The sequence below is a fragment of the Homarus americanus genome, unplaced genomic scaffold (genome assembly GCF_018991925.1).
Source record: "Homarus americanus isolate GMGI-L3 unplaced genomic scaffold, GMGI_Hamer_2.0 scaffold41027, whole genome shotgun sequence".
Classification (NCBI taxonomy): domain Eukaryota; kingdom Metazoa; phylum Arthropoda; class Malacostraca; order Decapoda; family Nephropidae; genus Homarus; species Homarus americanus.
In genome coordinates, this window is record NW_024745073.1 from 9,924,248 (window position 1) to 9,947,652 (window position 23,405).

At 39.8% G+C, this 23,405-nt stretch overlaps 1 protein-coding gene across 1 annotated transcript in view; it reads left to right on the plus strand.

The window, feature by feature from the left end:
• The window catches only part of LOC121878379 (piwi-like protein Ago3), a 129,947-nt gene extending 107,718 nt beyond the window's left edge, over window positions 1-22,229 (plus strand). Inside the window, exons 14-18 of the mRNA XM_042384585.1 lie at window positions 12,167-12,349; window positions 15,378-15,566; window positions 18,634-18,738; window positions 19,167-19,307; window positions 21,835-22,229. Of these exons, the coding sequence (XP_042240519.1) occupies window positions 12,167-12,349; window positions 15,378-15,566; window positions 18,634-18,738; window positions 19,167-19,307; window positions 21,835-21,921 (705 nt within the window). The 3' untranslated portion in view covers window positions 21,922-22,229. The remainder of the gene's footprint in view (window positions 1-12,166; window positions 12,350-15,377; window positions 15,567-18,633; window positions 18,739-19,166; window positions 19,308-21,834) is intronic.
• Window positions 22,230-23,405: the final 1,176 nt, after the last annotated feature.

Here is a 23,405-nt window from a genome sequence, read left to right on the forward strand (position 1 = left end):
GCACACGCCAAACAATTAGCTATGTGTAATTCTATGTCTCTTCATAGTGTTCCAGAAATACTTCTTTCGTAAATCCGCTAAGCATTTATCACGACCTTGGTGACCTGCTTGTGGGACATCATGGAACAATGTCATTACTGCTTTGCACAACGTGTCAGGTACGACTATTTGAGACACATTACCCTCAGGAGATTTTCTCGTCTTATTGAGTATGTTATGTCATAATTCAAACTGACTTTAGGGAAGAAATAACTTGGGGAGTTTAACATCCTCACCCGATTCGAGAGCAAAAATAACAGCTGACCAATATGGGTCGCGTCGTTGCTCATCTTCCAGTTGCGAAAGAGTGAATGTTGATACAGGCATGACTGGTGCTATATTTCTTGACAGAGCGTCGGCGACAACATTCGCCCTCCCTGGTAAATACCTAAATTCGGGGTCAAACTCTTGAATTGTCAGATACCAGCGTGCTAATCTGCCTGATAAGTTTCTGCCATGGAACAGTTCAGTGACTGCCGCATGATCAGTAAAAACAGTTATCTTGTAGCCAAAGATAATGTCTTTGAACTTCTTAAGTGCCCACACAACGGCTAACGTTTCTAAATGCGTCACCGAATAACGTGTTTCAGCATCAATTAGTTTGCGACTTGCAAATGCTATCACTCTAAACTTCCTACGCGTATCCTCTTGCATGAGCACTGCTCCGACTCCAATTCCTGAAGCGTCAGTACAGAGAGTGAAAGGTTGAGTGAAGTCTGGGAATGCTGGAACCGGGGCATTGTTAAGCGCTATTTTCAATGCCATAAAACTATCTTCGTGTTCAGCGTCCCATATAAACATTGCATCTTTTTTGAGCAACCTCGTTAGGGGCGATGCTAATGTTGCATAGTTCTTGATAAAGGAACGATAATATCCAGATAAGCCGAGAAAGCTACGCACATGATCATTTGAGGTAGGACGCGGGAACTGAGATACAGCTTTGACTTTATCATTAACTGTATGTATGCCCTCACCGTCAACTACATGACCAAGGAAATGGATTCTGGATTTTAAAAACTCTCACTTCGAGAGTTTTATTTTGAGGCCTGCTGTGGAAAGTTTGTCCAACACTTCATGCAGTTTAATGAGATGGGAATCGACGTCCTTACTGACTACTATTAGATCATCCAAATAAGCGCAGACTGTGTTACCAATTAGTTCGGCAAACAGGGCGTTGATCATTCTTTGAAATGTTAGTGGGGCATTTCTAAGACCAAATGGCATTCGTAGAAACTCAAAGTGGCCTAGAGGCGTGCTAAATGACATGATTTCTCGTGGTTTCTCATCGAGTGGTATTTGCCAGTACCCATTAAGCAAATCTAAGTTGCTAAATACTGCATTATCCTTGCCTAAGGATTGCAATATGTCGCTCAAGATAGGCATAGGGTACCTATCAGGAATCGTTTGATCATTGACGCGCCTGAAATCTATGACATGGCGCCATCCACCATCCTTTTTCGGGACGAGGAATAATGGGCTATTAAAGGGGGATTTTGAGTGTCTAATAACATTCTCATCTAACATACCCTGTACCATATCTTGCACTACAGCGCGCTGGCTATGAGGTAGTCTGTAAGCTGGTACGTAAATAGGGTTGGTTCCCTCCTTTAACGCTATATGATGGGATGTTAAATCTGTCTGACCTAGCGTTTCCCCTGGCAAGGCTACTATATTTCTATAGTCGGCAAGCAGCTCTAAAAGGCGTGTCTTGCCCTGTGGATGATCGATGACCTTAACATGTGGCGCTATTTGATCTATCCTGGCCAGTCGAGTCTGTTGGCATTTCGCAACAATACCTCGAATTGGGAATTTAGTAGGCTGCACTTTGACATTGTTGTGATATACTAGAAAATCACACAAATAACATCCTTTCTTTAAGATTCGCTGAATGCCTGTTCGATTTAGAATCAGTACGTCGATCAAACCACCAGGGCGTATAGTGCTCAGGGTAGATTCACATGACAGCCCTTTTTCCTTGCATGTTTCCGGGAGACACACAACATCTGTGCCCGTGTACACGTTGGGTAGTTCGACAGTTGCTTTGGTGATTTCCTCATTTTGGTAATGGAGAGTACTCTTCAACACTGCTGGTACGATCGTCCAACTCTTGCTGCTGTAATCACGCTGGGAAAGTGTGTGGTTGAGGTCAAGAGGTATCTCTGACGCACGATCCGCCTTCCTCTTAATAGGATTGGTAGACAACACTTTCGTCTTAGCTGTGAGCATAGGTTCAGAATGACTCATTGCTGTGTAGGAAACACCTTTAAACGTAACACTATTATTACGTGGAAGAACATCTATCATGTTCTTTCGAAGAGTTGGTAGACCAAGTAACCCTTCGGCTGACAAATTAAACTGCTGGGCTATATAGAAGTCCGCGTAGAAGGGAGAACCACGTCTTGAGAATCTGAGTGGTAACGTCACCATTCCTTTGATGCTCAGCTGAGTACCTGAAACTCCTTCGAGCTCAGCGTTACTAGGCCTCCATGTGAAGTTGCAGTGAGGGAATTTACGTTGTAACTCGTGATATGATGTCAAGGCCAATACATTAGCGCAAGCACCTGTGTCTATATCAAGAGCCAATCTGGTATTATCCACTCACCGGCACTGACAACACTTCCACTTTGCTAAGCGCCGCTACTAACGAGGCCGCTATAGAAGTGCTGTGAGGAGGGGTGGGAATTACCCTATCTATCCCTCTCCTTGTTGTGGTGTGCGCTGGTCTTCCCCCGACGACTTGTCCTGGGGACGTTTCTGCTTGCGCCTATACGACACCTCCGTTTCACTAACGTCCACTCCCCTAGCCTTCATTAGCACATCGCACTCATGTGAACTATAAGAGTAATATATAGACCCCCAATCTTGATAGCGTCAATGAGCGACTTATCTGGGATGAAATGCGCAGGGCTTCCATACACAACAAAGTCTGTATAGTAGGCGACTTTAACCTTGGCCAAATAGATTGGACTGACCTTACGGGCAACTCAGAATCAGAGGATTTTCTCGAGACGATCCAGGACTGTTTCCTAAGTCAACATATAACCGAACCCACACGGGGTAATAATATACTGGATTTAGTTCTGTCGAACAGAGAAAACCTCATTAGCAATGTCGAGGTAGGGAACGAACTTGCAAACAGCGATCACAAAGAAATTCGATTCCAGTTAGATTTTCAGGGCAGACGTAAGGAAAATTCCACTAAAGTACCAGATTTCAGAAGGACAAACTTTGACAGTTTAAAGAGGCAGCTGAGAGAGGGGGTGTCGCGCTTGGCCGTGAACCTGACAGATGACATCGACCTGATAACGAGATCTGAGGTTGCCGAGTTCCACGACAATTTAAATAGTGAGTTACTTAATGCACAAAGGCAGAACATACCATACAAAAAACTCAGATCAGACAAAAATGACCCTAAATGGCCAAAGGAAGGCTATAGGTAGAAGGATAAATCGTGGCGGACGTTCTTGCCTAACTAATCTATTAACATTCTTTTCATCAGTTTTCGAATCGGTGGACGAGGGGCACATATATGATGTGGTATATCTCGACTTTAGTAAAGCCTTCGACAGAGTCCCCCATGAAAGACTAATTAGAAAGGTAGAAGCTCATGGCATCAAAGGTGACATCCTTAAATGGATTAGGGCGTGGTTACAGGACAGGAAACAGCGAGTGAGCATTAACGGCACTAAGTCCCATTGGAGCAACGTCACAAGTGGAGTTCCCCAAGGCTCAGTACTTGGACCATTATTGTTTATTATATACATAAACGACATAGATATCGGCATAGACAGCAACATAAGTAAATTTGCTGATGACACTAAAATAGGACGTGTTATCAAATCTGACGAGGACTCGGCAAAACTACAGGAAGATCTAAACAAATTTTTCGAATGGTCTGAAAAATGGCAGATGAAATTCAACGTGGACAAATGTAAAGTACTCAGTATAGGAGATGTAAACAGGGAAACCAGATACCAGATGAACAACGATGCCATAGAGAAATCCGACTGCGAGAGAGATTTAGGAGTAATGATAAGTAGGAACCTTAAGCCAAGTAAACAATGTGTTTTTGCTCGTAACAAGGCTAATAAAGTACTTGGGTTCATACAAAGGAGTGTTAGTTACAAGACTAGCGAGGTCATCCTAAAACTGTATCTTGCTCTTGTGAGACCACACCTGGATTACGCAGTTCAGTTCTGGTCACCGTATTACAGAATGGATATAGAATCCTTGGAAAGAATTCAGAGGAGAATGACAAGACTAATCCCGGGCATTAGGAACCTTGAGTACAGAGACAGGTTAAAGCATCTTAATTTGCACTCCCTTGAGAGACGTAGAGCGAGGGGCGACCTGATAGAGGTGTATAAGTGGAAGGCAGTGCTAAACAAAGGGGACATTACAAAGGTACTGAAATTATCCAACCAGGAGCGAACTCGTAACAATGGTTTTAAATTAGACAAATTTAGATTTAGGCGTGAAATAGGTAAACACTGGTTTGGAAACAGAGTAGTGGATGAATGGAACAAGTTACCAAATATCATCATTAACTCGAATACGCTGAATTGCTTCATAATTAGGTTGGATGCTCATATGAGCAATAGGGGTTGGGTGTAAACGGGACTGCCCAGTATGGGCCAATAGGCCCGCTGCAGTTTCCTCCATTCCTATGTTCTTATGTTCTTATGATTTGTGAAGAGCGCACCACTTGCGCGCTTTCTGATTAAGAGGAGGTGCCGGTTTGGCTGCCTCACTGTATGACCTTGAGAATGGCTTTGCACCGGGTGTGGCCTTAAACTTTGCACTATTAGCGCGGAGCTGAAAACAATCTTCCATTACTTGGCCACGTTTATTACAATGTGCGCATCGTAAAGATGTTTTTTGTTTATATGTCAGGCAGGGAGGAGCAATTGGAGCTAGGTGTGTCGCATAAGGAGTCTGGGAGTGAGGCATCTGCGCCATCTGAGGCATCTGGGGTTGCGCTATAGATGTCAAGGGTTGCGGTGACGTCACTGAGGGCTGCGCCAGTAAGGGGCCCGTAGCCTGGGAACAGAGCTTATTTGCGTATTCCACCATATCCAGGGGTGGTTCATACTGTACTTCCTGTGCCCGGCTATATAAGGGACGACGGACGGAAAGGAGAAAACTTATTAGTTCTATCAACGTTTCCACATTGTCCGCTGACATATTACCCTGCGCGTTGTACCAGTCTGAGGACCGGAAGGTCACTTGCATATCCTGGCGAACCTCGCCTGCGATGTCGACAGCGTCGACAGGCGTTTCATTGCGTATATCTGGAGTACAGTGATCCATCCATCTGAATATCCATTGCAGCTGGCCCAGCTGTGACCTACCCCCAAAAATCCCAATTTACGTTCGCTTAAATTTTTCATAGTCAGGGCTTTGCAAACCAAATGCATTCAAACGACTGCGGGCACAGGAACCCTGCGTTATATGGGAATGTACATATGCTTTTTTATCTTCGTCAGTCGTTATGTGACTAGTGCGCATGCTATCTTCACATGCACGAATAAAATGTGCGACGCTATAATCATCTTGTCCCGTGAAATTCCGAACATAGTCGCCACGCTGCATGATATTAATAACATTATCAGGCTTAGGTGTGGTAGTAGTACTGGTGTGAAGGTTAGAGGAAGCCATTGTAGTGTTAGTATTAAGCAAGTTAGTATTCTTACTCCTAACAGAAGGCTGGGTTAATAAGGTTGTTACCGATTTAGCAACAGACACACTATCACCTGTAACGGGTAACTGTTTTTGTATACTTAGGTGAGGTACTATAGTGATTACCAGATCGTAGGGTACGACGGTTTAAGTCGTCAAATGATTCCTCAATAACTTTCTCACTACTTCCTACCAAATCATTTAACCGTGATCCCGACTCAAAATCAATGTCAGTCTGGGCTTGATCATCGACGAGTTGGTTATAAGCAAACAGTTGTGCTAGGCGTTCAATGTCATCAACATTAGACATGGGAAACTTAGAAATTATCTATTAATCCCTCGTGGGTCAATGAATACTTAACAGTAAAAGCAGATCACTTGCCTCTCATTTACAAGATAAATGAATATGAATTGTAGTTAATTATTAAACTAACAATAAGAAGATGGACACTTACAAACCACTGTAAATTATAGGATTTCAATACATTAATCTTACATTCGACACTTTATCTTTGAAATAATCCTATCCGACGAACCTATCGGTGTGAAGATATCTCTCGAACGTGTTCATGTGTGTAGAATTATGTAATTTAAATACCTATTTATACAGGGTGTTACGTCTGTATAGAAAATGTGATCCTTCAAGCCGAGTTCTGAGTCCAGTCTTGGGTGGAGGGTGGGCTGGGCCTCTTCCTGGTGATGAGAGCGCTGCTCTTGGTTTCCTTGGCAACGATGAGACGCTTCTGCCTTGGCGAGAGATGAGTCCACTTCAAACTAGGGGAGTTTCTCCACCGTCGTTCAGAAACTGCTGATGATTGGTTATCACTCTGGTCGTTGCTAGGTCGCTAGCGAGACTGCCGTGTGCCAAGTCTTCACAGTCTACGTATATATGGAGATCTTGCATGATGACACCGGAACTTTGTAATTAACGCTGACGACACAACAAACCTGTTCAGCTGCTTGTGAAATACCAATTGTTAGTCCAGGTTATGAAACCTTTCTTCAACACTGCAACACTGTAACTAGAAAATGCTGAGTGGGGTCTACTTCAACTGGCACAATCTGGATATTTACCAACACGCTGTAATATATGTATATTACGAATTCTGCACGTTTGTATGTGACAGGGATAAGGAGCGCTCACTAAATATCGTCTCAATACGGGATATAGTTTTAAACACTCGGATTATGTAACGCGTCACTGCTGTGTGTTTTCAGTTTTTCTCAAAACACAGACGGTTCATATGACTATCAGTTTGAAGAATCCGTACACACCGCTTGCCACCTATATGAATCGGCTGCTTGTGCAATTAATCAGGCCGTTCACATATATTTATTATTTGGGTTTAAGTAACGAAACCCAAACGGTAGTTCCTTGTTTTATTATAAAAGGGTTGTATATATAATTCCTGAGTGTAGATCGACCGTAAGTCCGACTGTATAGGAATGAATGAGAAAGGGACGGCGTTTATGTATTATAAACGTTAGGTCACATCCTTACGATATAAGTTGATGTGAGCGACTGAAGAGTGAGGGCCTCGCTGTGCGGGCTTACAGAAATGCTGACTATGGGTCACTCCCTCCTGGGAGAGTTGCCCGCTCACGTGTCCAACTCATGTCTTACTCATAGACAGTGGAAAGTTACAGGGTGGTGAATCTGAATATAATATCAGATGTATTGACCCATTTATATAATATGTTTTGTTGATGAGACAAGGGCCCATTACACATATGGGATTAATTGAAATAGAGACCGGGCCGACCCCCAAACTCCACTTTTTCAGACACAATACCTACGTTGTAGTAAAAATAACTTCTTAATTTTATGATGATATGCACACACAATTAATAATTAAGAGAAATATCGATAATATTAGGTTTTTAACACTTACATCAGTAGAAAAGATGGCTGGGCACACGGGGATGGGGGGTTGGTTCCGAGGCAGAGGGCAGATTATTGGCCCTCACCTGTATCACTTGTATCAATTGTATCACTATCCACCACAGAGGCTTGCAGGGCCTCTTTGTCAAACCTCTCAAAGTCCATATAAGTCCATATCCTCACTATCATTATCACTATCACTATCACTGACTTGGGCCGGCTGTGGTGGGTGAAAGGTGAAGAACTCAGGAATGTTTTGATGACTGGGCGACCTTGTGTGCACCCTGCTTGCGCCGCTCTCCGCGTAAAAGGGTACACACACCGCGGAAAGTGAGCTTTCCGGTTTCGGTAGGGTACTGCGCAAACGTGGAAACGCGTAAAGTGGGGGTTTACTGTATATTATCCTTGCGGAGGTGAGTATTTCAGCAATTAGAACACAAATTCGTGGAGCATCCCTTTGTGTGTTTTATAGCTGAATCGCCAGGCAAGAGATGAGCTTCGCAGAGCGCATGGAGGCTGTATACTGCCAGATTCTGGGGTCACTAAGTCTAAGGGGATAACTTAACTCTCATCTTAATTTCTAAGGGTCGCTGCCACCAGACCCCCTCTGGACAGCATGTAGCTCGTTAGGTAGCGTGCAGAGTGGACTAGGCATTGGGTTAGGTTTTCCATTGACCAGATCGATAAGGGTAAAGAAGGGTGAAACCATAACATGTCTTAATTGATTTATTCCTTATAAAACATACTGGTAAAATACATATACATGAATTGGCCTTCCTCAGAAGAACAACGAAAATGTGGTTACCCAGATGGGCCCCAGACTCTTACATTGATGGCGTGTCATCCACCTACTTATTGCATAACAATCTGTGACCACCTTACCTCGGTCATTCCTTCTTACACTATCCCTTAACACATCAGACTGCTCCACCTGTATGGAATATAGCACCGTCGGTTATCATACATAGTAGCACCATCTCAACACACCTGTTACACTCCATACCTGCAAGTATGGGACTCCTTGTGACTTTTAGGTATACACAACAGGCACCTCGTTCGCACACCGCCCTCGGTGGGTAAAGACGAGGGCTTCACCTAGAGACATACCAGCACTATTTCTACGCCTGGTATTATAGGTTGCTCCAAGTGACGACCGCAGAGTTTCTCACGGTCTCCTTATTTGTGACTATTCATTTGGAGTGGTGCGCTGGAAATCCACAGGTTCACAGTGGATTGGCATAGCGGGGAGTAGTCACCACCTGTTGTGACGCTCAAAGGGATAATGGCGGCCGGGCGGCAAGGCACTCCGACCGCATGGAACCTGAGGTGACGGTAGAACGAGGAAAACTCAGAAATAATGCCTGACGGGCGGTTATCCCACCCCTTAACACATTCCTATTACACTTATATATCCGGCAAAGCTTTAAACTGTAAGGACTTCTATGTATAAACCTTAATTATAGGGCGTGATATAGCCCGCTAGGACACTGACCTGAGGTGACGGTAGAACGAGGAAGACTGAGGGCATTGCCCCGCCGCTCCTCATCACGTAGGCCTACAGTTTCCAATCCTTAATTTTCACTTTTGTTTCTTATGGTTCTCACCTGAACACTTTTCGGTATATTGTCAATCATGCCTTATAAACACATATTTTAATCCTAAATTACACACTAAGGTAAGGTCTTGGTTTGCTAGATCGTGGGAAAATTCATGGGGTTATAATATCACGTGGCACCCAAGGCGGGTACATGACACACCTTGAAACAAAGGCTGAATGTTCATGGCGGGGGTGTATCAACTTCACTTAAAACTGTAATGAGGGATCCTCCTCTCACACCTTGCACTATTTGAATACAGACATAAGATTCTCTGATCACTGTACCTGTCGTGGGTATATGTCACATGAGGATACGAGGTGTATTAAGTTCATAACGACGCATACAAGATATTTCCTTTCAAGTATAGTTTCTGGATCACTTCCAACACCTCACATAGTTCTGATACATTTATCTTTTTTCCAGATCATTGTTCTCATGTATTTTCATATGATATCTGTGGAAGTTATGTTCGCTACACGCTCACAGACGTAAATAGTATGACCTTCAAACCCTGATCCACACTTAGTCTTACAGTACACTAGTCCGGCTCAACTGGACTTTAACATTCATCTTATGCATACCCTGAGTTCTCCTTAATGCTATGAATACATACACTTAATATGATATAACTGTACCTGGGTACAATACAACACATGGTCTAGGAACATTGAGTAGGTGAGTTGTCCTTTATCAATGTTTCCCGTTTTCTGAGGTTCTACAAGCGGTGGATTTGAATGTTATATAGCGTAGTATGAATTAAATGGGATTTTTAGGAATGACAATGATGTGCGCAGTACAGCTGGTTGAGGGAGGGACTTTCAAAATAGCAATTAAATGCCAGGTAGCGACATGTCCTCCTAATGTTACTTATTAAGTAATTATTAGATGTTTTAATTGCCTGTATGTTGGCCTGGCGAATTGGCTAGGAATTAACATACCAAGGTAGCATTGCTGATCGTCGCATTCGAGCTATATCACAAAAACTGGTTTTTAGAAAAAACGGCTTTTTTTTTTTTTTTTTATCTATGTCGGACTTACGACCTGGATTTGGGTCCCTAACCCCGTGGAGCACCTGTACTTAAATTATGTTAAATAATTGTTAAAATTACTATAATTTTTCATATGAGACTTTTAAAATTATTGGATACTACAAACTTCTTGATACAGTATTTACTAAAATAGTAAGGAATTTAAGCCCTAGAACCGATTACTGTATTGGTGGACTAATATGACAGCTAGTGTGCAAGCGAAAACATGTTGAGGGGCGCTCATAAGGAATTCGTTAATCAAGGGAATGCTTGTTAACCGAAGTTAAGAATCTTATGGAAGGTAATTCGTAACCGAAATTTCGTTAAATGAAGCGCTCGTTAACCGAGGGATCACTGTACTGTATTTTACACAGGTGTTAGGAATTGGGCCTGATTGAAGGTTTTACCATTATAAGTACTGTATATACTCATGTATAAACTGATCACATATACAGTTTGACCCCTGATTTTTTGGTAAAAAAGCCTGAGTTTTTCATATACTGTACCTCTTGTACATTTTAACCCTAGTTTTTGAAAAATACTTTACTTGGTATAATCCTAGACGTGACCACAACAGCTCACGCTATCAACTGTGTTACCAACTCTGAAATTGAATTCCCGCCAGTGTCCAACTCCTATTTACAAATTTTGCTAGAATCACCCTTAAATGTAGCCGTAACTGTACACTGTAACATTAAAACTTAATTTTTTTATATAAACAGCAGTAAGAAAAGCATAACCATGGCAACACAGCCCCCCAGCCTGCCTCTCTGCCAACCCCTCTGTGCTTAGTGCAGTGGGAGGTGTATAGTATAATAATAGTGGGATATGCCTTTATGATGCTCTCCAATTACTTAATGTTAATTTCTAAGGATATTACTATTTTGTTAATTCAACTTTAATAAAGGTGCTAAAAGTTAAATATTTTATTACCGATGATGTATCGATATACCTGTACAGTACATCATTTCACATATATGTTGCCAAAAATATAGGAAAAATTTTTTCAGTATACAGTACCTGTATGTCAATTGTTTCACATTGCATCATCTGCATCATCCACTGTTTTATACCAAGTTTGTGTGTACCCTAATGTGATGCATAAATAGTGTTAAAAGCACATAATATAATGTAAAAATACCTATAATAAGTAATAAAAGCATCCTATAAATGTTGAGTTTCTACCAAAATATGTCAGGCAACTCACACAACTGGGTGCTAATGCCACAGAATTAGGAGAATAGTCATTTCAATGTCCTAGTGTGCCTTATGAATAAAGAAAATACTGTACTGTATACAGTACTTCCATAGTTGACTCTAATTTTACTGTTACAAATTAAATCAAAATATGACTTGACTTTCACTTCCTTTGCTTCATTAGCTTTCTCAACTTCCCATTCAGGAGAGCTTTCAGACCTTATTCACATTAATTTTGCTTAGGAAGTATGTAACCTTTTTGCATGGTTTTATTATTGATACCTGAAACTACTGTGTTTTGCATGTGAATAGGGATTGGGAGGGGGTAGGAGGTACTTGTCTAGCTAATGATTTATATTGATTAGTACGGTAATAGGCAGCAAAGGGAAATATGAGAATTTTCATTAGCTAGCCTTTGGTTATGCATAATGTATGACAGCATGCAGTGATGTGAGTGATACCACAGAGAGGGAATGATTAAGAATTACTGTATTTTGAAGCCACTGGTGTGACTTTTTATGGCCAAAACTGCAGTGTCAAAAAACTTGTGTTAATGAATATATTAGAATTGGTATGCATCATTGAGGTTTGTTAGAATACATTTTGTTACTTGAACATACAGTAAAAGATGTTAATGGGAAATGGAAGAGGTATGATTATTTATATTGTAATGTCATGGTGATATAAAAATTACTTACAGTGTGAATTTAATAGAATGATTATTGTGTTTTGAATTCCAAAAGGTGTGTGGCATTGATGTTTACAATGATCCAGCCAGACGGGTAGCATCAGCGGTTGGATTTGTGTCATCCATCAATCAGACGCTAACCAGATGGTACTCTCGTATCAGCTTCCAGCATCCTGGTGAAGAAGTAGTACATGGTCTTAAAACATGTCTACTGGAAGCCCTTCGTCATTATTTCAAGGTTAGAATCATCAGAGGGAATTGTTAACAGTGTATGGAGTGAAGAATATTTATAAAAAGGTATAGTATTTATTTTTTAACACATTGAGTTATCATCACCTGATGGCAGCTCTCCATGTTGCATGGTCTCTTGCAGTCTCTTTTGTCAGGTTCCTTACTCTAATGTAATTTTTTATAACCTCTCCCCATGTTATTTTTGGCCTGCCCTTAGCTCCCCTCCTCTTCACATTTAGGCTTATGCATCTGTTGACCCAACTGGTCTCATTCATCCTCTCCACATACCCAAATCATATCAGCTTGTTTCTACTCAGGCCTTCACCAGTACTCTTAATACCCAGCCACCCTCTTAGCTCTGAACAGATCTTCCTGTCTTTTAGTGTCACAATTCTCACACCAGCCACATTCAGTCTTCCTTTCACTCAGAGGGAAGGCCCCTTTGCTATCAATAAAGGCCAGCCACTTTTGACTCCAGCAACTGAGCAGGCTTCAGCACCCACACCAACACTGATCATGTTACCCAGGCAACTGTTGGAAGCTACTATACTAAATAATGTGCCATGAGTGTGGAAGGTGGGCACGCAAAAGGTTCAGTGGTGTAAATGACAGACTAAAGGATCTTGCTGACATTAAGTGTCCTGTATGTATGCAGGTAACCATGTGGCCTTGGCAAGACTGGAGAAACTCAACATTGGGGATATATAGGGGTATTCCTGGTCTGTGTCAGTGAGTTCTGTTACTTAGGTGAAATGAGCAGTGGTGGAGGTGGTGCTGAAGGTAGTTCAGTAGCAAGAGACAGGAATGATTGGAGAAGTTCAGGGGGGTACTGCCTTAATTGATGGCAAAAGGATCATTTTTCCATATGGAAAAATTGAGACAAAACACTGCCGCTCTGTTGTCCATGGCAAACAGAATCGTCATGCTTTTTAAATTTGTGTTTGCCAACAAAAAGAATAGGACTATTGCTAATTCTTTTACATTCATGTGTTTGTCCCAAAGAGAGTTGCTCCACTTCCCTTGACGGAACTCTCCTTTTGAGGAATGGTATCCCCATCCTATTTCGGACGCGTCCATTCAAGCAACCAAGTCTGTTTGAGGGGGAACCCAGGGAGATGAACCGATTAGATTGTCTAAATTTGTCCACCGTGACAAATGATTCTTGATCTCAATAGGGAGAGAAGAAGCAATATTTCTGTTTCTGTGAAGTAATTTCAACCCCAGATGAGTCGGTTGCTTCTTCCTTAACTTGCCCAAAGGAACTACTATGGTGGCAAAATTCAACATACCCAGTAGTTTTTCCCTATCATGCCAAGAAACCACTTGCTTTACACAAAAGGCTTCTACTTGGTTTATCACATTTGCTACTTTTGCTTCTGGTAGACTGACTGACTGCTGATTGGTATCCCAATGTAGACCTAACCAATCCAATTTCCGACATGGGAAGCTAGACGTTGCATTCTGGATTGAACAAAAATGGGGTTTTTACTGTACAGTGGTCCCTCCATTAACAAGCGGTTAATTTTACAAGATTTTGCTTAACAAATAAGCTCCCGTAAGGATTTTCAGTTCTATTAACGAGTGCAACTTCTATTACCTAACGGCAGCCTTATGAGAAACACGCTTTGGTGCGCGCATCAGCTGATTAGCTGATCGGCTCGTCTGCCAATACAGTAATCGGTTCTACTGTATGTTTACATTTGTTTCCAGTGGAGCAAATATCAAGAAAGTTGTGCTCTTGAAAATTTTTGCATTTTTTATATTAAAATTATTGGTCATTCTGAAATTTCGTTAACATATTGATAATATAGAGTACAGGGAACAGTTTTTGTTCGCCCATCAGCTGATCGAATCTCCCACCAACGCTTCTCAGTTTAACTTTGTTTACAATGGAGTAAACATCGAGTTTGTTGGTCACTTGAATATTTTTTGCATTTTTACATTAAAATTATTGGTCATTCAGAAATTTAGTTAACATATTGATAATATACAGTGCAGAAATTAATAAAGAAATACGAAAAGGCATTAGAACCAGTGCACTCTGTAAAGAATATGGCATATCATCATCGACTGCCTCTACAATCAGCTGGTTGCTATGTAAACAAAGCCGAAGGGAATATGACTACAGTATAGTCTCCGTTTACGCGGTCAATTAAACCCGTGGAGATCCGCATAAAACGAGAAACACGTAAACGAAATAACAGAACATATGGGATTAATTGAAATAGAGACTGGGCCGACCCCCAGACTACCGTTTTTCCGACACAATACGTACGTTGTAGTAAAATAACATCTTAATTTTATTATGGTATGCACACACAATTAATATTTAAGAGAAATATCAATAGTATTAGGTTTTTTAACACTTACGTTAGTAGAAGAGATGGCTGGGTACACGGGGATGGGGGGTTGGTTCTGAGGCAGAGGGCAGATTATTGGCCCTCACCTGTATCACTATCCACCACAGAGGCTTGCAGGGCCTCTTTGTCAAACCCCTCAAAGTCCATATCCTCACTATCACTGACTTGGGCTGGCTATGGTGGATGGCGGGTGAAGAACTCGGTAATGTTTTGTTGACTGGGCGACCTAGCGCGCACCTTGCCCGCTTAAATGATGGAATGTACCGCGTAACTAATAATTGGCGTCTGGCCAGGTGCCACGTAAATGACCAACCGCGTAAATCGAGACTATACTGTATACACACCTCAAAGTAAGTTAAAATACAGTATTCTATTTTTTTTTTTATTATTATACAGTATACTGTACAGTACAGTATTGTATTGTATTTTATTTTTATTTAATGTTTTGCTAATTCTATTACTGGTATACAGTACTTTGTGTGTACCTTTTCTGTGAGTTGCAACCAATTACCTAATATCCGATTGAAATAATAGAGTCAGTTAACGAGTGACTGTGGAACCAATTGTGCTCATTAATCGAGGGACCACTGTATTTTTATTTTCGTTTTCACTTCTTGGTTTTTAATATATGTTTACTCAACTTAGTTTTGTTTAATGTTCTTTTGTATGTTTCAGCTGTACCATGTTTTACCTCGGACCATAATCATTTATCGAGATGGAGTAAGTGATGGACAATTAAAGCTTGTTGAAGACCATGAGGTCCCTCAACTGGCAACAGTATTCCATCACTTTGATTCTTATGAGCCCAAGCTGGCTTTTATTGTTGTGCAGAAAAGGATCAATACTAGGATTTTTGCTTCCATGGTGAGTCATTTTAACCCTTTGGGTATGACAGGTCTCTTTGAGCTGAATAAAAATGTTTGGTGTTAGCCAAATGAAATATTAAAAATGGCATCCAGTAGTGAAGGGGTTAAGAAATTTTGTTAAAGTAACTTCCAGGACACACTTTGATTAACTAATTAATAGAAATTACTTGATCTGTTTTACCTATGAAAGTATGTACAGTGAACCCTCGAAGATCCGGACTAAAAGGGGGGACCACTTGCCCAGAAAACCCAATTGTCCGTATCATCCGGCGAGGAATAAATTATATAAGAAACACCAAAAATAGTACAGTACTAATGTAGTGATAAACAAATTACCGTATATGAACCCTGCATTTACATATTATAACATAATAAGAAACATTGTATCATTACTAGAGTGAATGAAATAATATTCCCACAAGCAACGATTGTCTACTCTGTGTTTCCCACCTCCTCGGGCACCTGTGTCAAAGCAACTGATGGATCAAGCAGCACCCACAGGACTAAAATGTTCTTTGCTCTGGTTTGGGAATGTTTCTTAGGGAAACTTCTAGGAGGCTTCTTAGCCCAGAACCCCCAAATTTTTTGTCTGGATTTTCCAAAATCCGGATTTCACGGGTCCGGATCTTCGATGGTTTACTGTAATTAATACTGATATGACAGTTTTATTTTCCATCACTTATACAACATTAATTGTGCCTTGATTTTCGTAGATGTGAATTTTTTTATCAAATGAGAAGGATTGTGTCCATACATTTGATGCTTGTACAGTATTTGTATTGGAAAAATTTGCATTACTGAAGGAGGTACAATATTAGAATTTTAAAGAATCCTTATTGGCAACAGGAGGCTGCAGTCTTAGTAAATAATGAACTTATAATTGGTTCACAGTTATACAGGGAGTAAGACATAGCTGTGTTCTATCTCCAACATTGTATTATATATATTCAGAATTCTTAATGGGGGAAGTTATAAGTGATAATGAAGGCTTAAAAATTAATGGGAAAGTAATATAAAATATATGCTATGCAGATGATATTGCTCTTATCACAGATAGTGAAGAAGTATTAACAGGTTAGTGGAAAAAGGTCTAAAATATTTTGTATACTGTATTTGTGAAGTAACATTAGCTGTAATGATAGATGCATGGAAGAAATCAAAACAAAAATAGGGCAAGCAAAAACAGCCTTTAATAATCTAAAAGACCAAATGAAAAGGGACACGGACTTCAATTTGAGAAAATGACTGCTGAAAGGCTTTATATGGCAAGGACTTTTGTATGGGTCAGAAGTTTGGACACTTTCAGCAGACACCAGAAAGAGGTTGGAGGCCTTTGAAATGTGGTGTTATAGGCGAATGCTAAGAATAAGCTGCACTGACAGGAAAACAAGTGCGGAAGTACTAAGATTAGCAAAAACTTCAGGAGAAATACTTGAAATTTACAGAAAAAAGACGAATGAAATACTTTGGTCATATAATTAGGGTTGAGAGGATAATAACAGAAATATTAATGGGCAAAGTTGAGGGTAGGAGGGCCACAGGAAGGCAGAAACTGGGGTGGATGAAAATGAAAAAAAATGAGCCCCCCAGAGAGATTGGTAAAAACAGCCTGAGAACGTTTAGAGTGGAGGACTGTGGTCGCCAACCCTCAGATATGAGGATGGTACTCTGATTGATTGATACAAGCATAGAGGATGTTGCAACATGCTTAGAGTATTTGATGAATACTGTAATTGACAGCAGTAGTAGGTGGAGAAATAAAAATTAGTGTTTAAGAATCTTATAAAGTTAATGTGAAAGTTGACCACCAAGAAATGGTGTAGTGTGAATGTAAGTGAAGAATACATCTATTGTTGGGAGAAACGTCTTAGTAAATTTTCCAAGTATGCCTGTGGCTCTTTTGGAGAACTGAGGCCAGTGAGTCCAATATCATGTTACACACACACACACGATGAATACAGTAAACCCTCAATATCTGCCATCTCCAAGTTCCTCATTTTTTACTTTAGGGTCTGATATTGCTTACAATATATGTACTGTACTGTACAACTGATTTTACCTGAAATTCTAAAATATGGAATATTTATGTCAGTGGAATCTTGACATTAGTTAAAACAGACCAGGGAATTCATGACTGAGAGTGGTCTGCAACCTCAGAAGTTTGGAATATGTACAATAATATTTCCGTTAGCAAGAGTTCCTCTTAACCGGAACTCTCCGATAGCCAAAATTGAAATTTTCTCGGAATATCATTCCTAAAGCTGGAATTTTCTGGAAATTTACGGCTTTGGAAACGATTTTCCAAGGGGCACATTTTCTGGAAAATTATGAGAAAACTTTCCTTGTACCCGGAAAATTCCGGGGATGGGGGATTTTTATTCCGGGTTTGAGAGATGAAAATCAGGGGCATTTTTTTGGAAACTGATAAAAAAAATCCATTACCCAGAAAATTGCAGAGATGGGGGATTTTTTTCTGGCTTTGAGATGAAATAATGCATCATTATGGAAAATTCTGAAAAAATTACGATACCTGGAAAAATTCATGGGATGGGGGATTTCTTTCTGAGTTCGGGTGATGATGTAAAGCCCAATTTCTGGAACATCCGAGACAATTCAGGGATGAGGGATTTATTCCGGCTTTGAGAGAGTCGTCTTGTTCCCTGGAAATATCTCGTTCCCAGAAGTGCTCTGCACCAATTGTTCTGACTAACGGAGATATCACTGTACAGTACTACTTGAATTTGTGGCAGACACTGAAAAGGCTATAGTGTTAATTTGACTTTAATCCTTTACGTAATTATCCATTTGTTGCTGTTTTTGTCACTTATTTGATAGGGAAGACTTTTTGACTGTATCAAATAGTTTGATACGTACCATACCAAAATGACTGAATGACTCGCTACAAGCAGCTTCTGACCATCCCCTGATGATGCAACTTTTAATCAGTTGTTGTTCACTGTAGTTAAATTATTCATTAATACTTTTGTGATCACTACTAAATTTTTATGGAGATTGTTATATAGAATTTTTACCACTATAAGAGGTTTGTTAACTGTTCATTTTAGAGCTCTAAAAGGTTGGACAATCCTCCTCCAGGCTGTATCATCGACCACACAATCTCTCGATGCCATTGGTATGATTTTCTCCTTGTGTCTCAACAAATAAGACAGGTAAGTTGTGCTTCCACTGTGTTTTTTTTTGTTTCTGATGTCTTCTGGTGGATGCAGAGGAAGGGAATTTATAATGAAAATATGTTGATCTATTGTATTACTGTAAAGTATTTGTCATCAAAAACTCACTTTACAAAATAATTTATATCAGGAAAATTTTAAGCATTCTTCATATGAAATTTAAGAAAATATAAAAATATTCATTTGTTTAATTTTCCATATTTTGCATGAGAGTAAATGAGCAGAAATTGGACAATTAGGAAACTGACTCAGTGGCTCACTGCTTGGTGATGTGAGTGACAAGTCTTCTCGTCTTAACTTAATGTTGAGGAATAAGTAATATAGTGATTGTAGGAGAATGATGACACATTGAAAAATAATCTCAAGGGTTTCAGATTTTCTAATTAATTTTTTTATTATTTTATTAGGGGACAGTATGTCCTACGCACTATATTGTTGTGCACGATGGAACTAAATTGAAGGCGGACAACATGCAGCGGTTGGCTTACAAATTGACATACCTCTATTACAACTGGCCTGGCACCATTCGCGTCCCTGCTCCCTGTCAGGTCAGCATATTAAGTGTCTTCTCCATACCTATTATATTGTAATCCACTTTAATCCTTCCATGAGGACTGTTAGATATATTTGGCAGGAACAAAGTGGGCCTTCAGTGGGCGAGATGGCTTTTTTTTCCATTAGTGGAATTTTCACAATTCCTGCTACTCTCATGGTCTCTCCAGCTAACCATATACAGTGGTCTCTCGGTTAACGAACTCAATTCGTTCCAGAGGGTCGTTCGTTAACCGAAACCATTGTTTCAATGGGATTTGGGGTGATTGGTTCCAGCTCACTGAAAATTACATACAAAGTAAAAAAAAAAAAATGCAGTAAAGTACACTTACTTTGAGGTGTGTATGTAGAAGGCCCCTGGTTGATGATGCTGATATGAATTTGAAGTGAGAGGCACAGGAGAAGAAGGGAGAAGAGAAGGAAGTGAGGGTGGAAGAGAAATCACCCCATGCTTGATGCCGTCATTTCACCAATAAATTTTAAGTTCACTAGGTGTAATTCAAGATTATTTTCTTAAAATCATTACTGCACTGCACTATATATTGTCAATATGTTACATAAATTTCAGAATGACCAATAATTGTACTGTAAAAACGTAAAAATAGTTTATGTTCAAGAGAGCCACAAGCAAGATGTTACCTCCACTGACCAGAGACACAAACAGACTCCTTGGTGGGTGAGTGAAGTGGCTGATGGGCGCACCAAAAACTAGTTCCCTGTACTGCAATTATGTTAAATAAGTGTTAAAATGACTAATAATTTTAATATAAAACTTGGAAAAATATTTAATAGCACAACCTTCTTGATATTTACTCAAATGGGAACGAATTTAAACCATAGAACCGTTTACTGTATTGGAGGACTAATCTACCAGCTGATGAGCAAGCAAAAACATGTTGACATGTTTTCGTAAGAATTTCCTGAACCGAATTCTTTTTTGTTAACTGAATTGAATATTCTTATGGAAGGTAATTCGTTAACCGAGGGACCACTGTACAGTACTGTATAGTAGTATATCACTTCTATGCTTACCACTCAAGACTGATATCACCTCTTGTGAAATCTAGGCTCATATTCATCTCTCCTTTAGTAGCTGAGACCAGCATGGTGGGGATACAGGGTTTTCCTTCCTTACCCATGTGCAGGTTGTTCACACTTATTACAAACAATCTTGTGAATCCATCTGGTTCTTTGTGGCTATCTTCAAGTGATTTCTCACCATTTGTACCTGTGACTGAGAAAGAGAAGTCCCACATCTGTAGTAACACCAAAGCAAAGGAGAAACATTGCAGAAAATTTAAATAAATAATTAAACTCAACTGGGAGGTGAGCCAGATGAGATTGTCTAGTGTTTTCTGTTTCTTTGGAGAGCAAGATTAATGTATCAAATTAAAACTACTTTCATTTTTTTCAGGAGGAAAGAGAAAATACATTTGTAAAACAGGTGATAGGACTTGTGGTGTCTACATATTTCAGTCACTGATTATACTGTACAGTACGAATACATATACTGTACATGTATTCTTTCCATTGAGTAGCTCAGATATAGTATATTCCTTATACAATAATTCACTCAATTATAGTTCTTTAGTGATTCTTTGATTTATTTATCTTTTATCAGAGGTTTTCCATGCTGTACGCCATTCCTTACTTTCCATCAATTGTTACCTTAGTTTTCATCATCAATTGACACAAGGCAACCTCTTCACCATTTGTTTCTACATGTACAGTAATTAATTTGTCTCAAAGCAATAAATACGAGGTGTGATCCAAAAGTTCCCGGACTGGCTTTATAAAATCTTTATTTTTTGAGATAATATACAGTGAAACTTTAGTCACCCTTAAAATATTCTTCAGGGGTCTCAGTACAGTGCTCAATCCCCTCCTCCCATTTCTGGAAGCAGATCTGGAAGTCCTTGTTGGTGAGGCTGGAGAACACCTTCTGCGATGTGTCCTGGATCTCCATTCTGTCCATGATCTTCCTCTTGAGGTTCAATTTGAACTTCGGAAACAGCATGAAGTCACTTGGGACCAGACCTGGAGAGTATGGAGGGTGGGGGGCCACTGGTATGCCATGCTGTTTCCGAAGTTCAAGTTGAACCTCAAGAGGAAGAAGATCATGGACAGAATGGAGATCCAGGACACATCGCAGAAGGTGTTCTCCAGCCTCACCAACAAGGACTTCCAGATCTGCTTCCAGAAGTGGGAGGAGGGGATTGAGCACTGTACTGAGACCTCTGAAGAATATTTTAAGGGTGACTAAAGTTTCACTGTAATATCTTAAAAAATAACGATTTTATGAAGCCAGTCTGGGAACTTTTGGATCACACCTCGTAGATAAGTTTGTAGAATTATATTGCGATTGTTACAGTCTATGTGGTGTAATAGTCAAATTTTGCATATGTAATGAGATATTTTGTCACTTGCATGTGTTTGCTCAAGTATTTTCATTATTTAAAACAATATGTGGAGATAGTAGTTTTGCCATGAGAATTGTCTAAAATGTTGTTTATATTATTTCAGTATGCTCACAAGTTAGCCTACCTCATTGGCCAGAATGTAAGGAAGTCTCCTGCTGTTGAACTGTGTGACAAGCTTTTCTTCTTGTGAGCAATTTTCAGAGTTTATTCCATGCTCATGAGCTGCATAGGCTTTCATATCAACTCTTGGCTTCCATTAAACCTTATATACTGTACATTTTGATGACAATTACTCATTAAATAATAATCATGGAAGATCAAAACTACCCCAGTATCATAAATATTGTTATGAGACTGAAAAAAGTACAGAGTTGTTTATTATCTTTAACCATTTTAATGCAATGGTGAACTTTGGTCTACAACTACTGGGGTATTTATTTACCCTTGAGTGCAACCGTCGACTGTAGTTTACAGTCAGTGAAAAATGTCTCTCCTCCTTCCTCCAGCTAATTTCCATTTTCTTTGAATCCCATGGAGCACACTAGATCCCAGTACATGTTGCCATCTCCAGGCACCCACCGTAAACTAAAATGGATACACGCATCCCCACCAGCTGGTCAGAATGTGGCAATGTAAACAAACCACTCCAACCTTTTTTTTTTTTTTTTTTTTTTTTTAACAATATTACAGACAATTTATCATCATAATAGTCCTTTTGGTTGTATATAGTGTATACAAGGTCTGTCCAAAAAGAAACCGAACTTTTAAAAAACAAATTTATTTCTTTACTTACAACTTAATCAGACTTGTTTCCTTCAAAGTACAGCTCCCCGACTTACGACGGGGTTAGGGACCCAAATCCAGGTCATAAGTCGAAAATGCTTAAATAATACATAGAAAATCTAAAATGGGTGTCTCTTTTTCTTCTCAGCATCACAAAACTCTCACTTTTAAGCTTGCCAGCCATATTTAAGTGAATTACAAACGAAAAAATTTTCTGTGGACTGAAGCTGGGACTCAAAAATACGTAATTTGACAATTTTGGTACAACTGAGGCCGGTCGTAAGTGCGGGTGGTCGTAAGTCGAGTAGGTCGTAAGTCGGAAAGAGCTGTACTTTGAAGGAGACAAGTCTGATTAAGTTGTAAGTAAAGAAATAAATATGTTTTTTAAAAAGTTTGGTTTCTTTTTGGACAGACCTCGTATAATACTGCTTCTTACAACCAGATATAGTGATAATTGTGCAGGTTTTTTGATGACAAATGCTGGCAGGGTACTTCACTTTCTCATGGCAAAATCTCATCACTTGAGTATGGTCATGAAATTGCCATGTGCACTCAAAGGGTTAAAGAAATATTTCTGGAACTTCACATTACTGGAAGTGTTTCATGACAACTCCTAGTAGGTATGTATTGTGTAAACAAATATTGTCTTCGGTTACATAAGTAAAAGATATTCATAAAGTTTTGAGTTACAGGAATCACTAAGGTGCAGGCAACTGATATGACCATGAACTTTGTGAATTTCTATTTACGGTACGGTACCTTCATATCACCAGGAAAGAAAAGCTAGTTCTTTCCAGCATGGTGGAGCATTAAGTTGATGTTATTACCTTCTCTATTGCTACTTTCATTATTTGGGAGAGCTCAAGAGTACTTTTTACGGTATTTTGATTT